Source organism: Mandrillus leucophaeus, unplaced genomic scaffold (genome assembly GCF_000951045.1).
Source record: "Mandrillus leucophaeus isolate KB7577 unplaced genomic scaffold, Mleu.le_1.0 Scaffold6, whole genome shotgun sequence".
NCBI lineage: Eukaryota > Metazoa > Chordata > Mammalia > Primates > Cercopithecidae > Mandrillus > Mandrillus leucophaeus.
Window position 1 is genome coordinate 1,395,942 of NW_012106474.1, and position 17,192 is coordinate 1,413,133.

General features: G+C 51.2%; 3 protein-coding genes across 6 annotated transcripts in view; 1 reads left to right on the forward strand and 2 right to left on the reverse strand.

The window, feature by feature from the left end:
• The window catches only part of LOC105553552 (chromosome unknown open reading frame, human C17orf97), a 96,136-nt gene extending 85,733 nt beyond the window's left edge, over positions 1 to 10,403 (reverse strand). The window contains 3 exon segments of the mRNA XM_011999654.1: positions 9,012 to 9,137; positions 9,200 to 9,277; positions 10,346 to 10,403. Coding sequence (XP_011855044.1) covers positions 9,012 to 9,137; positions 9,200 to 9,277; positions 10,346 to 10,403 — 262 coding nt within the window.
• The window catches only part of RPH3AL (rabphilin 3A-like (without C2 domains)), a 153,295-nt gene continuing 136,652 nt past the window's right edge, over positions 550 to 17,192 (forward strand). For 2 of the 4 annotated variants that reach the window (XM_011999597.1, XM_011999599.1), the window contains exon 1: positions 809 to 941. The gene's annotated coding sequence lies outside the window, so the exon portion shown is untranslated. Of the gene's footprint in view, positions 942 to 17,192 lie in introns of all 4 variants that reach the window. The other 2 variants (XM_011999600.1, XM_011999598.1) reach the window with 2 other exon arrangements.
• Positions 16,807 to 17,192, reverse strand: part of LOC105553553 (uncharacterized protein DKFZp434B061) — a 6,178-nt gene continuing 5,792 nt past the window's right edge. The window contains 1 exon segment of the mRNA XM_011999655.1: positions 16,807 to 17,113. Within this exon segment, the coding sequence (XP_011855045.1) occupies positions 16,807 to 17,113 (307 nt within the window).

A 17,192-nucleotide genomic window follows, 5' to 3' on the forward strand; every position in this document is an offset into this window, starting at 1 on the left:
GATAGACGAAGAAGAAAAAGCTGAGTTGCTCTGAGTTGAGCTGTAATAGCCCCCCTTGTTCCCAGCCCCCTGCTTCTACCTGCACAGTCCTGAAGAGGTACCCGGCACCCCTGGCTCCGTGGATCCCAGTTTGAGAGCGTCTTGGCGATTATATCCCTCTGTCTGTCTGTCTGTCTGTCGGCAGCACCTGCTGCTGCTCCCATGGGGATACGTTGCTGATGATGTTTTGTTTTTTTTTTTAAGCATGAAAACATTTTCTTTTTTCCATCAGTAGCTTGTTGGCACCATGAAAAGGCCAACAAAGAGATCCTTGTCATCCTCCTCTCTGCAGGAGGACGTGAGGCTGCAAACGCTCCCTCGCTGTGCCAGGGTTCATTTCATTACCCTTGTCCTCCTGGAGGCACCTCCGGGAAGCTGCTCCGTTTGCACGTCTGTCAGGTTATCTGTGCTTCAGTTTGCCTTCGTCCCGAACAGCCACCCCCAGAAGGGGCCCGGTCCAGGCAGCCGGGGCTTCGGGAAGCGATGGGATGCTGACGCCCCGTCCCCACCCCACTGCTGTAAGGACTATATTGGACGCCTTTTCAGAAAATGTGCCCTTTCTAACCAAAAAAAAAAAATGCTTCAAATATGTAAAAGTGGCCAGACGAGCATTCCCACAGGGCTGCGGTGTAAGAGGAAGCCTCCCAAGTCTGCCCAGTTTTGGACTCCGTGACTGGGGGACCTGGTGGGGCCTTGCCTGGCTCGCGTCCACGAGGAGAATCCAGGCCTTGGTTTGGCTCCAGCTGGGCCTGCCTGGTGGCTGCCACTTATTGACTTAAGTCCCAGTGATTCAGCTCCTCAGCTGGACGCCGCGGGTCTCCCCTGACAGCGGCGGTGGGAGGGAGAGCGGCCTCCTCCTCCCCTGTGCGGGGCCTTGTCTGGGTGAAGCCCCTCCGTTCCCGGTAGGTGTCTGGGTCTCATGGCTCCCCTGGAGCGTGGAAACATCGGAAGACGCCTCCGTTTTCCTGGAGTCGGGGCCCAGTCCCTGCAGGGATTCTCCCAGAACTTTGCTAACTTCCGGGGAAAGGTCTGTGTCTGCGCTGGGAGAGCGTCTGGTTAATCGTTAACGGGAAACTTGCCCCAGGTCCTCAAGAGGCAGCCGGGGCTGGAGAACAGGCCTCGTGCCCCGCTGGTGCCTCCAGTGCTCTTTCCGTGTGGTCCTTTGAAACACCCCAGTGGACAGAGATGGATCTGGGATGCGGGGCGGCGGGGTTGTGTGCTAGCAGCAGATGAGCCTGGGGTCAGGCAGAGAATGGGGGCCACGCAGCTGAGCACACCGGAACATGCTGCTTGTGTTGCGTGTTATGCTGTGGGCAGGACAGGCCCAGGGGCCGCAGGCTCTGCGCTCCCTCCCCTGGGATACTCACCTTCGGTGACAAGTGCCCAGATAACTGTGAGACGGGGCCAAAACACCCAAGGGCCCCAAAGAAAGCAAAAAAATAAAGTGCCAAGGCCACGTGTCTTAGAGCAGGAGGAGAGTTTTGAAGACTTTAGAAGGCCGTGTGGCCAGCGGACTTGGTCAGGAGCAACTGTCAGGACTGAGCACTCCCCAAACCCATACGCAGGGGCCCGTTCCAGGACCCTGGCCCCTCGAGGTGCTGTTCCATTTACAACCTATATATAGGTTTACCTCGTCAGGCACACAGACAAGCATTTCAATGTTTTCCTGTTGATTTATTTTCATGTGTATTAGAGCATAACTTGTTGTTATTCAGTTGCCTTCTATTTATGGCATATGGGATGGCTTTTCTATTTATGGTGGAGATACGAAGTTTCCTTTGAAAATAAATTTGTTCGAGTAAAAGAGTGGGTTGATTTAAAGGGAAATATTAAGTAAAGAAAAGTACGGGAGCCACACGGGGATGGCAGGTGGCACGTGGATGCCCGCGCTTTGGAAATTGCGTGCTGGAGGAATTCAGAGATGAGAAAAAGAAAGGATCATGGAAGAGACGGGTGGGGTGCGGGAGGAGTGAAACCCAGCTAGGTGGAGATGGAGGGTGAGTCTGTACTTACAGGTCCAGAAATGTGGGCACGATTCTTGGTGTGGTCTATTTTGGCTGCGGCAGGCGAGTCCCACAGGGAACGGAGGGCAGGGTGGGACTGTATTGTGGAGGACCATCAGTCTCAGGGTGTGACCTCTGAACTTTTCAGGAGGCAGTGGGAGCCATTGAGGGTGCTTGAGGAGGGGAGTGTTTCTTGACGGTCCTTGAAGAGTCTCGTTTTACCAGGACTGAAGGCAGATCACTAGTCAGGGGCCGAAGTAGAGAGGGTTTCAGAAGCCAGACTAGGGCCATAGCCAAAGTCAAGCCGCCCAGCCACCCAGGCCATCCCGTACTGGCTTGGAGGGCAGCCTAGAGGCGCTGGAGTGAGGCGGGTCGGAGGTGGACGAGCTGAGCCCTGGCCCTCTGTGGGGAGGCCGTGGGTGATGGGCAGGTCAGTTGTGCATGGAGTCCTGAAGGGAGGGGCATCTTCTCCTGGCTGGGCTGGGAGGAAATGGTAAGAGCTACTCAGTGACCTCTTCCTGGAGCCTCCTGGCCTAGCACGGAGTGTTGTGGAATGTTCTGGAATGTTCTGGGGGAAGTGGGTGCGGTCGGCTGAAGGAAGCTCCCTCTGGGCCAGAGTTCATGCGGGAGGAGGAAGCCGGCTGTTTCCTGCCCTCTGGTTTGGCCCAGATGCCCTTGGCTGACGGCCCCAGGCCAGGATTTCATTCATCATCAGGGTCTGCTGTTGTTTTAAACTCCCATTTCATCCTTTGAGTGTGGAGAAGTTCATCAGCATTCAGGGGCCAGCTTGGTTTAAAAAACAGGTTTGTTTTGTTTTGTTTTGTGAGGGCTTGCTACATGCCAGATACTGTGTTTGGAACTATTTTTTTTTTTTTTTTTGAGATGGGGTCTCGCTATGTCACCAGGCTGGAGTGCAGTGGCGCGAATTCAGCTCACTGCAACTTCCGCCTCCTGGGTTTAAGTGATTCCCCTGCCTCAGCCTCCTCAGGAGCTGGGATTACAGGCACACACCACCACGGCCAGCTAATTTTTGTATTTTTAGTAGACATGGGGTTTCACCATGTTGGCCAGGACGGTCTCGATCTCTTGACCTCATGATCCGCCTGCCTCGGCCCCCCAAAGTGCTGCGATTACAGGCATGAGCCACCGTGCCCGGATAATTTTTTTATTTTTAGTAGAGATGGGGTTTCATTATGTTGGCCAGGCTGGTCTCAATCTCGTGATCTGCCCGCCTCAGCCTCCTGAAGCGCTAGGATTACAGGCGTGAGCCACCGCACCCAGCCTGGAACTTTTACTTGGTTACCACAATTCACTATGGACAAAACCTGTTGAGAAATGCATTATTTATTACCGCTGTCGTACAGAGGAAGAAATGGAGTGGAGGGACGTGTAACAAGCCCCAAAGTAAACCGCTGGTGAGCCGTAGAGTCCAATTGCAAACTACGCCTCTGAAAAGAAGGCCGTGTCTGCAGTAGTGAGGCTGTGGACACGCTGTTTAACTTGGAGGAAGCTAATTGGCCTCTGTGCTCCTGTGTGTGGGTGTGGGCTGTCCCTGCAGTGTGCTGGGCACATCTGTAATATCGGGGTGCTGAGGGCACTCGCCGGGATTGCAGGGGAGATTGTGAGCGATGATATAGGTGAGGTGTTAAGAAATGTCAGCTACTGCTGCTATTACTGTATAAAACCAGAGTCGCAGAATCCTGGACTTGATTTTACTGGAAGACATTTTTGGAAGGAATATCTCTTAGGGTGAAGAAGAAGCATTATTCTCATTAAATTGAATTAATTAATTAGTACATTTTAAACATTTATTTCTATTAAAAAGTTTTTTTTATACAGATGGGGTCTTGCTACATTGCCCAGGTTGGTCTCGAACTCCTGGCCTCAAGCAATCCTCCCACTTTGGCCTCCTAAAGTGTTGGGATTACAGGCGTGGTCCACTGTGCCCAGTCATTTTAATTTTAAAAATCATCAATATATGGTGGGATAGAACGTGAATTTAACCTTAAAGCCGTTTTGAGTTTGGGCTGGTGATTTCTTGGCACGCTCCTGGCCCCTGGATGTTGGGAGATGTGGGTGACATGGGGAAGGGGAGGGTCTGTTCACTGTCCTCTCTTTTCAGCCTGACTTCAGTGAAAGCTCGAGGTGCACTTGGCTATTTCTACGACTTCAGCACTCCTAGCTCTGCCCAAGAGGGTGCCAGCGAGCTATGACCTCAGGGCAGTCACTAACCTGCCCAGACCAGTTTCCCTCCCGCCCAGCTACCCTAGTTCCCTGCGTGAGTTTCCTCTTCCTTTCTGGCGCTTCTGGGAGGACAGTTCTCTCCCTGGAATGTGGCCTTCTGCCTGCCAAGTCCCTCCTTTTCCCTCTGAGCCCTGCACCTCGTTCTTCTCTTTGAAGCCCCCCGGGACTGCCGCAGAGCAAGATCTTCCCTGCACCTTCTCTTTGCTCCCGGTGTTCTTTGCATGGCCCCAGCATTTATTGGAGCCACCGTCTGAGTCGTTCGGGATTCATCTCGTGCACCGTGCAGTACGCACTGGCTCTTCGGAGGCAGCACAATGGAGGTGACCCTTCTCCCCGTGCACCTTCCAGAGATTGGCACGTAAACAAAGAAATAAACACAGATTCCAGCTGCGATGCCTGTGATAAGAATAAGAATTGGGGCCCAGTATTTGTTGACCTTTCAACGTTGTGCAGTCCCAGGGGAGGGCTGCGTGGTGGGGATGGAACACAGGCATAGACAGTACGTACCTTCCTCCTCTGGCAAACAGGGATGACGAGCTCCTGTGGTTAATCCACACAAAAGCGTTCGGGACGGTGTGACACCCAAAGGTAATATCAGTGGCATGGCAAGATTCTTCCCCATTGATGATGATGGATGTGGTGCTTTTTTTCTCTATGAAGAAGAAAATTTAAATTTTTTTCATTGCATTTGGTAGCACTTTTTTGTTTTCTTTGAACAGTGTTAGGATTACAGAAAAAAATTGAACAAGAAGTACAGAGTTCCCGTCTAACCCTTTACCTCTTTCAATTTCCCATGATTAACATCTTGCTCTGGTGTGGTACATTTGTTACAATAAACGTGGTAATACTGATACATTGTTATTAACCAAGATGTATAGTGTACACTTAGGGTTCTATCTTGGAGAGGTGTAGGTTCTATCGCTTCAAAAAATGTGTAAAGACATGTGTAGAAAATAATAACTTCACTGCCTTCCAAATCCCCTGCAATCCATTTCCTCGTTCTTCCCGTTCCACCCCCAAATCCCTGGTCTTTTTGTTGTCTCCATAGTTTGGCATTTTTCAGAATGTAATAGACGTAGTTGGAACCGTGCCGTAAGTAGCCCTTTCAGACTGGTTTCCTTCTCTTAGCAGTATGCGTTTAAGATTCCTCCATGTCTGTCTGTGGCTTGCCAGCTCTTTTTTTTTTTTTTTTCTTTTTTAACTGCTTCTTGCAGAGAAGGGTTACCCTATAGACAGTGTGCCCAGAGTAGCCTCATTTTTCTTTTTCTTTTTTTTTTTTTTTTGAGATGGAGTCTCGCTCTGTCGCCCAGGCTGGAGTGCAGTGGCCAGATCTCAGCTCACTGCAAGCTCCACCTCCCGGGTTTACGCCATTCTCCTGCCTCAGCCTCCCGAGTAGCTGGGACTACAGGCGCCCGCCACCTCGCCCGGGTAGTTTTTTGTATTTTTTTAGCAGAGACGGAGTTTCACCGTGTTAGCCAGGATGGTCTCGATCTCCTGACCTCGTGATCTGCCTGTCTCGGCCTCCCAAAGTGCTGGGATTACAGGCTTGAGCCACCGCGCCCGGCCCATTTTTCTTTTAATTAATTAAATTAAATATATTTTTTTTTTTTGTGGAGACGGGATTTCGCTATTATGCCCAGGCTGGTCTTGAATTCCTAGCCTCAAGTAATCCTTCCACCTTGGCCTCCTAAAATGCTGGGGTTACAGGCATGAGCTATCCTGCCCAACCTTACTAGCTTATTTTTTTTTAATCGCTGAATTATGTTTCATCGTATGAATATATGGTACCATATTTTGTTTATTCACCTGATGAAGGACATCTTGGTTGCTTCCAGGTTTTTGCAACTATGTATAAATATTTAGTAAACATGAGGGTGCCGGTTCTTGAACAGAGATAGCTGTTCAATTCATTTGCATAAGCGGTCAGTTCATTTACATAAACAGTCATGCATTTGCATAAATGGTCAGTTCATTTGCATATACCAAGGAACGTGCTTACTGGATCCTTTGGTAAGAGTATAGTCAACTTTGTAACAAAATACCTTCCCAAGTGGCTGTACTGGTTTTTTTTTTTTTGGAACGGAGTCTTGCTCTGTCACCCAGGCTGGAGCTGAGTGTGGCTGTGCTGTCCCGGCTCCCTGCCGCCTCAAGCTCCAGGGCTCAAGCCATCCTCCCATCTCAGCCTCCCGAGGAGCTGGGACTGTGGGCATGTGCCCTCACTCCTGGCTAAACATGTTTTTATTTTTCATGGATACCGAGTCCCGCTGTGCTGCCCGGGTTGGCTGTGCTGTTTTGCAATGTTTTGGGGGTTCCTGTTGCCGCACATCCTCACCAGCATTTGGTGATGTCAGTGTTTCATATCTGGGCTGTTCTAACAGGTGTGTAGTAGTATCTTGTTTTAATTTCCAATTCCCTAATTACATATCATGTTGGGCATCTTTTCATTGGCTTGTTTGCCATTTGTATATCTTCAGCGAAGTGTCTGTTGTTTGTTTTCTTATTTTTGACAAAATAGTGTTTTTCTATTTAGGATCTTATCTGTTGTCTCTGACTTATCTGAAAGGAGAAGGTAAGAAGATGATGTGTGTACACGGGATGGCTACGAAATGGTGCGGCTGTGTCCCCACCCAAATCTCGTCTTGCGCTCCCACCTGTTGTGGGAGGGACCCGGTGGGAGGTCATTGAATCACGGGGGCAGGTCTTTCCCGTGCTGTTCTCGTGATAGTGAGTAAGTCTCACGAGAGCCGATGGTTCTATAGGGGGGAATTTCCCTGCGCGAGCTCCCTCTTTTCCTGCCGCCATCCACGTAAGATGTGACTTGCTCCTCCTTCTCTTCCACCGTGGTTGTGAGGCTTCCCCAGCCACGTGGAACTGTAAGTCCATTAAACCTCTTTCTTTGGTAAATTGCCCAGTCTCGGGTAGGCCAACGGACTAATACAACTGTGACGGGGAAAGGCCCCAAACACACATAGTTGTGTCTAGCACAGAGTACCATGAAGTGTGACAGGTTGGACTACGCATGTGGTTAAGAGCTTATGCTTGGGCCGGGCGCGGTGGCTCAAGCCTGTAATCCCAGCACTTTGGGAGGCCGAGACGGGTGGATCACGCGGTCAGGAGATCGAGACCATCCTGGCTAACACAGTGAAACCCCGTCTCTACTAAAAAAATACAAAAAACTACCCGGGCGAGGTGGCGGGCGCCTGTAGTCCCAGCTACTGGGGAGGCTGAGGCAGGAGAATGGCGTAGACCTGGGAGGCGGAGCTTGCAGTGAGCTGAGATCCGGCCACTGCACTCCAGCCTGGGCGACAGAGCGAGACTCCGTCTCAAAAAAAAAAAAAACAAAAAAAAAAAAAGAGCTTATGCTTGGAGTTCAAATCCTGGACCTTTGTCACTTACCAGCTGTCATTCACCTCTCTGAGCCTCAGTTTGCTCACCTGTACAATGGGGGTGTTAAAACCTGCCTCACAGGGTTGCTCTGAAAGATAAAGGACATGATTCCATAAAGCACTTGGCACTAAGCCTGGCAAATGGTAAAAGCCCTCAATAGTGATTCTCCTAATTGATCATTGACAGACAAACCTTTCACCTCCCCCACGTGACATTTTGTGTTTCCCTATGTCCTGGTCTTTGAGACTCAGAGCCCACTAGCATCCCATTTGTCCTTACAGTGCAAAGTCGGTGTGTGTGTGCAGACGGGGAGCACGCATGCCCCAGCAGGCACCCACTTCTCAGCCTCAGGGCACTGCTCCTGGCCTCCTCTCACTTGCCCCAGGACTCAGTTCTCTAGCCAGTCCTGGGTGGCTGTTTCTGTTTCCCCAAGTCTGGCTACACAGGTGTAGAAACCCCAGCGATCCCCCTTCCAGCTTCTCTGAGCATGAACCCCTGGTGGGTTTGTTCGAGGAAGTTCCTGCTATGGCAATGAGAAGTTAGAGAGGTGGGAAAGTGACCATGCAGACGGAGTCCTCACAGCAGTGGCTGTAGACTTGCCAGCTACTGGCACCTTTGCGGATGGGATTTACGATGTTGTGCTTGTTTGTTTGCCTTTGAGACAGAGACTCACTCTGTTGCCAGCCTGGAGTGCAGTGGTACGATCACGGCTCTCTACAGCCTTAACCTCCCCAGGCTCAGATGACCCTCCCACCTCAGCCTCCCAGGTAGCTGGGATTACAGGTGCATGTCACTGAGCCCAGCTAATTTTTTCTTTGTGTGCGTGTTTTTTTTGTTTGTTTGTTTTTGTTTTTCAGAGACAAGGTTTCACCATGTTGCCCAGGCTGGTTTCAAACTCCTGGCTCAATGGATCCTCCCGCCTTGGCCTCCCAAAATGCTGGGACTACAGACTAGGATGGTTTTTGATATGGCCTCACCAAAGGCCTCCTGCCTCTCTCAGCAAGGCCACGTGGCCTTTCCCCTCGTGCTGATTCCTCTTCCCAGTAGATACACTTTCTGTTCATCAGGCCTCCTGCCCAGATGTGAGCCCCTCTGGGCATTTCCCACAATACAGAAGAGGATGATGGTGAGGGTAGTGATGATTGATGGTGACAAGCCTGATGGTGGTGAATAGGATGATGGTGACAGTGATGATGATAGTGATGACGGTGATGGTGATTGACAATGATGGTGATGATGATGAGGATGATGATAGTGGTGTTGGTGATGATGGTAATAATGATGATGGTGATGACAGTGATGATGACAATGTCTGATGGTGGTGATGGTGATGATGACTGATGGAGGTGAATATGATGATGGTGACAGTGATGGTGATGATGGTGAGGGTGATGAGAGTGGTATTGGTGATGATGGTGGTGATGGTGGTGACAGAGATGACAGTGATGGTGATGGTGATGATGACTGATGGTGATGATGGTGATGATGACTGATGGAGGTGAATATGATGATGATGATAGTGGCACTGATGGTGATAGCGATGATGGTGTTGGTGATGATGATGACACTGATGGTGGTGATAGTGTGGATGATGATGATAATGTCTGATGGTGGTGATGGTGATGATGACTGATGGTGATGATGACAGTGATGATGATGATGGTGAAGGTGCTAATGGTGGTGAATATGATGATGTTGGTGACAGTGATGATGATGGTGATGATGGTGAGGGTGATGATAGTGGTATTGGTGACAATGATGGTGATGATGGTGGTGACGGAGATGACAGTGATGGTGATGGGGTGGTGATGGTGATGACAGTGATGATGACAATGTCTGATGGTGGTGATGGTGATGATGACTGATGATGTCAGGAGGTGAATATGATGATGGTGACAGTGATGGTGATGATGGTGATGGTGCTGATGGTGGTGAATATGATGCTGGTGACAGTGATGGTGATGGGGTGATGATGGTGATGATGATGAGGGTGATGATAGTGAAATTGGTGATGATGATGGTAATAATGCTGCTGCTGCTGATGGTGATGATGGTGGTGACAGAGATGACAGTGATGGTGGTGGTAATGATGGTGATGATGGTGCATATGATGATGATGATGGTGATGATGACTGATGGTAATGATGGTGATGGTGGTGATGATGGTGATGGTGGTGATGATGGTGAGGGTGATGATAGTGGTATTGGTGACGATGATGGTGATGATGGTGACAGAGATGACAGTGATGGTGATGGTGGTGATGATGAGGGTGATGATAGTGGTATTGGTGATGATGATGGTGATGATGGTGGTGATAGAGATGACAGTGATGGTGATGGTAATGATGATGACTGATGGTAATGATGGTGATGGTGGTGATGATACTGGTATCGGTGATGATGATGGTGACAGAGATGACAGTGATGGTGGTGATGATGATGATGGTAATGGTGGTGATGGTGGTGATGATGGTGAGGGTGATGATAGTGGTATTGGTGACGATGATGGTGATGATGGTGGTGACAGAGATGACAGTGATGATGATGGTGGTGATGGTGGTGATGATGGTGATGGTGGTGATGATGGTGAGGGTGATGATAGTGGTATTGGTGATGATGGTGATGATGGTGGTGACAGAGATGACAGTGATGGTGATGGTAATGATGATGACTGATGGTGATAATGGTGCATATCATGATGATGACGATGGTGATGATGAGGACAGCCATGATGGCCCTACCCTGAGAGTGCACACTGTGACAGGCTTTGTGCTGGTTGTGTTACCTGCACCACCTCTATCAGGTTTTCTCAACTCAAGTGCTTTGGCGTTTAGGCTGGATAACTCTGTCATGGGGGCTGGTTTGTGCCTCAGGGATGTTTAGCAGCGTTCCTGACCTCTACCCACTGGATGGATAGTGGTTAGTAGCACCCCCTACTGTGTCTCCAGATATTTCCAAAAGTCTCTTGGGGGACAAAATCACTCTGATTCAGAACCAGCGATTGAATTTATTCTTCCCAATAGCCCCAGGAGGCAGCTACTCATTTATGGGTGATGCACCTAAGGCTTAGAGAAATGAAGGAAGTTGCCCGAGGTCACCAAGCTCATAATTCACAGAGCCAGAATGCAAACCGCAGATACGTGACCCTGAGCCCGGGCCTGTAACCACTGCCCTTTGTCACCTGGCAGAAGAAGAGAATTTGTCAGCCTGCTAGCGGGGCTACCTGGAGTGTGTGACCGGGTTGAACGCCTGCTTGGTCAGCCCCAGCATCCTTTGCCAGATTCATTTTGAGGTAATAAAAATAGTGGCTCTGCCCATTTTCTGACTCGCTTTGAACTCAGAGAGCTGAATGTGTTAAAGTAGAGACTGTCTCCACAGTCCCCAGTCCTGTGCCATGATAGGGAAGTCCTGCATCTTCCTTCAGGCAGCCGTGTCACCTGGTGTGTCACCTGTGGACACCTGTGGGGAGCAGGAACAGGCATGGATGTGTTTTATTGCGAGTGGGAGCTCCCAAGGTCTTTGTCTGTGTTCTCCTAATGTTGTGAACCTGGGTTTTATGGGTTGAATGCCCAAGCTATCTACTTGTAATTTTACTTTTATAATAATTTGTTATGAATAATTAAAAACATGCAGCAAAGTGGAACAAATGTTGTAGTGAAACTTACATGCCTGACCTTCGGATTCCATCACTGACAATTTCCTTTATCTGTTGTGGTGTTTCTTGTTTTTGGAACCCAGATTAGTATCACGTCTGGCTGGTTGGTCAATGAGACACTATAAATTCTCTATGAGGAGAAGAAATTCATAACATACCCAGTGGACATGAGGCAAAGATGGTCTTCATTCACCAGAGTAATGGGCGAGGTCATGGATGACCTTCTAATCACCATCACCAATCATCACCACAAACACACCCCATTCCCTTTTGCTGTCACCCTTCCCCGACCCCAAGAAGCCCTAGGCAACCACTAATCTACGTTCTGTCTCTATAAATTTGTCTGTTCTGAACATTTTACATAAATGGAATCATATAATATGTGGTCTTTTGTGACTGGCTTCTTTTAGCAGATTTTCAAGGTTTGTCTGTGTTGTAGCAGGAATCGATACTTCATTCCTTTTTATAGCCAAATAATATTCCTTTGTATGAATACATCATATTTTGTTTGTCCTTTTTCCAGTTGATGGACATTTGTGTTGTTTCCCGTTTTGGCTATTGTGAATGGTGCTGCTGTGAATACTGGTGTACAGGTTTTTATTTGAACATCTGCTTTCAATTCTTTTGGGTCTATGCCTGGGAGCGGAATTGTTGAGTCAGATGATAATTCTGTGTTAACTTGTTGAGGAACTGCCCAACTGTCTTCCATAGTGGCTTCCATTTTCCATTCCCACCACCAAGGCACAAGTGTGCCAGTTCCTCCACATCCTCGCGAACACTTGTTATTTTTCATGTGTTTTCACATAGCCATCCTGGTGGATGTGAAGTGGTATCTCACGGTGGTTTTGATTTGTGTTTTCCTGATGGTTAATGATGTTGAGTCTTTTTTCAGGTGATTTTTGGGCGTGTCTTCTTTGGGGAAATGTCTTTTGAAATCCTTTGCCCGTGTTTAAATGAAATTGTCATCTTGTTGTTGAGTTGTGAGAGTTATTTATATAGTCTAGATACTAGACCCTTATCAGATACGTGGTTTGCAAATATCTTCTCCCATTCTCTGGGCCGTCTTTTCACCTTTTTGATAGTATCTGTTGATGCACAAAGCTGGAAATGATGGTAACGTCAGCCAGGCACCGTGGTGTATGCTTGTCATCTCAGCAACCTGGGGGCCGAGGTGGGAGGACCACTTGAGCCCAGGAGCTTGAGATGAACCTAAACAACATGGCAAGACCCCTGTCTCAAAAAAATTATGATAAAAAGTCCAGTTGGTCTCTTTTTTCTTTTGTCATGTATGGTGTCATCTAAGAAATCATAAGCAAATCTTAGATGACACCAAAACATAGATGACACCTATCTAAGAAATCATTGCCAAATCTGAAGTCATGAAAATTTACCCCGACATTCCTTGCAAGAATTTCATAGTTTTAGCTCTTGTTTTAGGTTTGATCTGTTTGAGTTAAATTTGACAATGGTGTGACCTCGGGGTCCACGTCATCCTTCTGCACGTGGCTTCTCTTGTCCCAGCAGATGTTGAAAAGACTGTGCTTTCCCCGTGGTATGGTCTCAGCACCCTTGTGGAAAGTCAGTTGAGCACGGATGTATGGGTTTATTTCTGGGCTCTCAGTTCTGTTCTAGTGCCACATGTTGTCAGTACCGTCTGGGCAGGGGGCACCCTGCTCTCCGGGAGTGTTCGCTCCAGTAGGAGAGGTCAGACACGTTCACCAGAAACTGGGAAGTTCTGGGAAGAGTTAAAAACAGTGTGCTTCTGAGGACGAGGCCGCGCTTGCTTTAGCCCGGGGCAGTGAGTGAGGATGTGGGGAGGCCGGGGTGGGGGCAGTGAGTGAGGATGTGGGGAGGCCTGGGTGGGGACAGTGAGTGAGGATGTGGGGAGGTCTGGGTGGGGGCAGTGAGTGTGGATGTGGGGAGGTCTGGGTGGGGACAGTGAGTGAGGATGTGGGGAGGTCTGGGTGGGGACAGTGAGTGAGGATGTGGGGAGGTCTGGGTGGGGGCAGTGAGTGCGGATGTGGGCAGGTCTGGGTGGGGACAGTGAGTGAGGATGTGGGGAGGCCTGGGTGGGGGTGAGTGAGGATGTTTGGAGGCCTGGGTGGGGACAATGAGTGAGGATGTGGGGAGGCCTGGGTGGGGGCAGTGAGTATGGAGTGTGGGGAGACCTGGGCCTGGGCATAAGGAATGATGCCTGGTGTTTGTTTGGAGACAAATTTGGCACGGCAGGGTGGAGCCTGTTGATGGCCATGAACTTCCGGATGAGGACCCTGGGCTTGATTTTGAGGTGTCTGGGTGGAGCAGGGCCTTTGGAGGGCCTGTCTGATGGCAGGATTAGGCAGGTCTGAACTGGGGAGCCTGGAGCCAGGGGCACCCCTTAGGACTGTGGGGTGACTGAGGTCTGGGTGACACCTGGTTCAGGCAGTGGTCTGGTGGGGAGCAGGGGCTGTCTTTGAAAATGCCCCGGGCCTCCCACACCAGCTCCTTTGTGCCTCTCTGCTCTGAGGGCCTAGGGTGGGATAACAACGGCGCTGGAGGCTGCTGACTGAGGTCCCACAGGCCTCGCATCTCTCATCCCAGCCCCGCCTGCCCCGGGGAACAGCCAGCCCATCTCCTCTGCCGTCCCCTTCAGGCTGCCCCGGCCCAGTTCTCAGAACTGTTTGGCCGATTACTGCACAACTCAGTTTCTGGGAACTCCTTGCTCCCAGCTGCTGGGTGCAGGGCAGGTGCTCGGAGAATACCCCGGCGTATTGCTTTCATTGGGCGCCACACCTGCAACCCAGTGCCTTGGGAGGCGGAGAGGGATAGAAAGCACTTGGGCTCAGCCCAGCTCCGTTGGGCCAAACCGGGCGCCTGGTGCCGGCTTACGGGGTCTTGGGCAAGTGGCTGCACCTCTCGAGCTGGTTTCTTCTTTTCTGGAAGGAGTGATGGTCGCGTCTTGGGCTTGTGATGATTCCACTTGGCCGGCCAGTGGCGGCACCTGGCAGGTGGGCAGCACCCATGAAGGTGGCTTCCCCCCTCCCAGTTTGGTAGCGCAGGGTCAGGTTGGGCATGTGTAGGGACGTTTGTTAACTTGAGGGCTCCTCCTAGAAGCCCTGAAAACTAGCTAAGTGCCAGTGGTTGTGTCTGACTCTTTCCCTGCCCGCCTTCTCAGTCCCAAGCCGTGTTCTAGGTCCCCCAGTGTTGCCTGAGCCCTCAGCTGGCCTCCTTATGGGCACCCTTACTTATTTGGAGCTTTAGCGTCTGCCAGGAGAATGGGGAGTGTGCAGAGAACCGGACAGCTGGTTCCCAGGCAGGGCAGTGCCTAACCCTGGAGTTGCAACAGAGAAACGTCTGTTTGTGTTTCTGTGAGTAAGAGGAGACAGCTGGGCCCACAGATAGCTGGCGAGGTCAGCCGGGAATGGCCTTGGCTGCTGGCTGTAAGTAAACCCTGGCTCTGGTGAGGTGGGGCCAGGAAGGCTGGAGAAGTACCGGGCAGGGCCGGCGGAGAGCCACCTGGGAGCTGGAGTCTGGGCTGGGCAGTGCAGAGGCCGCTGGGGGAGGCAGGGTTGTGGGACGCTGCTCCCCAGGACCTGGAGCACACCCGAGAACTCCGTACACCCGAGGACTCTGCACACCCGAGGACGGGGACTTTTCCAGGCAGGTGAGGAGGGTGGGCCTTCTTTTTCCCCCAGAAGCTTCTCTGCTTCATGGAGAGGTTTCTCTCGGGCTCCTGCAACAAGCAGCTCCCGGGTGGGAGCTGAAATCAGGTTTCCTCTGCAAAGATTCCGCCTGCCTGGGACATTCCAGACCCACATAAATCACGTAAACGGAAGCAGGCCTGCATTTCTGCATTCAAAGACAATTAGCTTGAATACTTGACACTGCCCGTCCCAAGCCCGGTGCCCCGCAGCCCCGGAGGACTTGGGCGTGTTCTGGGCAGAGAGAGCCCAGGGGCCACGGGTACCTACGTATTATTCTGGTCACCTTTGCGCTAAGTGTGAATTTCATTTTCTTCTCTCTCTCTCTCTCTCGTTAGCCTGTACATTTTTTTTTTTTTTTTTTTTTTTGAGACAGGGTCTTGCTCTGTTACCCAGGCTGGAATGCAGTGGCACGATCATGGCTCACTGCAGCCTCCATCTCCTGGGCTCAAGTGATCCTTCTGCTCAGCTTCCTGAGTATCTGAGACTACAGGTGCATGCCACCGTGCCCGGCTAATTTCTAAATTTTTCTGTAGAGGCGCAGCCTTGCTCTGTTGCCCAGGCTGGTCTTGAACTCCTGGGCTCAAAAAGTCCTCCCACCTTGGCTTCCCAAAGTGCCAGGATCACAGGTGTGAGCCACCACGCCCAGCCTGGTTACCCTGCTGTTGCTGCCTTCAGCTCCGTGATTGCCTTGATACAGAAGTTCTACCTACCCTGTTTCAGGCCTTTCAGAAGAGACAAATGCAAGCTATGCCTCTGGGGACATGTAGGCAGAGCTGTGGCTGTTAAAAGCTGAGGGCTGGCACTTGAAACGAGATGGGGGAGAAGTAGGTTATTTCACATACCATTTGGGTTGGAGGCTTTGCAGGGCGTTTCTGCCTGGGAAGGAGAACAGTAACAGTTAGACGAAGAGACGAGGAGGGATTTGGGGTCCACCGGAGGGGGGGTTGCCTGTCATTAAAGATGCCCAAGGATTTACTTTCCTCGGTGAAGAAAGACCCACAGGATTCAGTGAAACCTCCTACGTGTGCCCCATGCGAGGCCTTGCGGGGTACAAAGGAGAAAACGCCGCCCAGCCCTCGAACAGCGAGACCGAGCTGCCCGGCAAGGACCTGGTGCCTCGTCAGCACCCAGCGCGTTTGACGAACGAGACCAAGGAAACTGAAAGGTGCTGTTGTTGGTCCTGCTGAGGACAGTAGCAGACGCTTAGCTCTGTGACCAAGTGGGGCGGCCCCCGGACGGGGTCCTGGGCAGCATGTCCGGGGTCGCTGCTCCTCAAAGAGCACAGACGGGAAAGGCTGCGGGAGTCTCAGCAGGGGCTGGAGGGTCCGTAGAGAGCCCAGGTGTAGAGGCAGGGGGGGAAAGAGGCAGGTGAAGGAGGTGACGGGTTCACACTGTGGGGCCTTAAATTTCAGGCCAGCGAGGCTGGACCTTATTCTTATTCCGTGAGGCACTTTTTAAGACAAGATTTTATTGGCGGGCTGGGCGTGGTGGCGTACTCCCATAGTCCCAGCTACGTGGGAGGCTGAGGCAGGAGGATCGTTTGAGACCAGCCTGGACAACAGAGCAAGACCCTGTCTCTACCAAAAAATTTAAAAATTAGCCAGGCGTGTCGTTCTAGCGACTTGGGAGGCTGACGCAAGGATCACTTGAGCCCAGGAGTTGGAGGCCGCAGGGAGCTACGGCTGTGCCACTGCACTCCAGCCTGGGCAACAGAGCAGGACCCTGTCTCAGAAAGAATTATTGGGGCCTAACCGATTACACAGTTCCGGTAAGTGGCAAACTCTTGATGGTTCAATTAGTCCCCTGAGAAGTACTGGACACCCACCGTGTCTGGGCATCGGGGTAATGGGTGAAGACCCCGGGATGCGGGCAGAATGAAGTGCCGATGGGAGGGAGGTGGGCTCAATCGGAACGGGGGCCAGATCGGGGGAGCCAGAGAGTTCCCAGGGGAGGTGCTGCTGGGCCACCCCCAGCTGGGGGAGGTGGACAGCGTGAACCAAAGGCGTTCCAGGTGAGAGGTGCCGGAGACAAGGCTGGGCAGCTGGGGCGCATCCAGCTCCTGGCGGCTGGAGCGCCAGTTTTGCAGAGGGGTGAGGTGGCTGCTAGAATGGAAGGTGGTTTGTGCCAGATCATGGACGGCCTTGAGGGCAGCCTGGGCTTTCTTCCTTGGTAGTGGGGAGC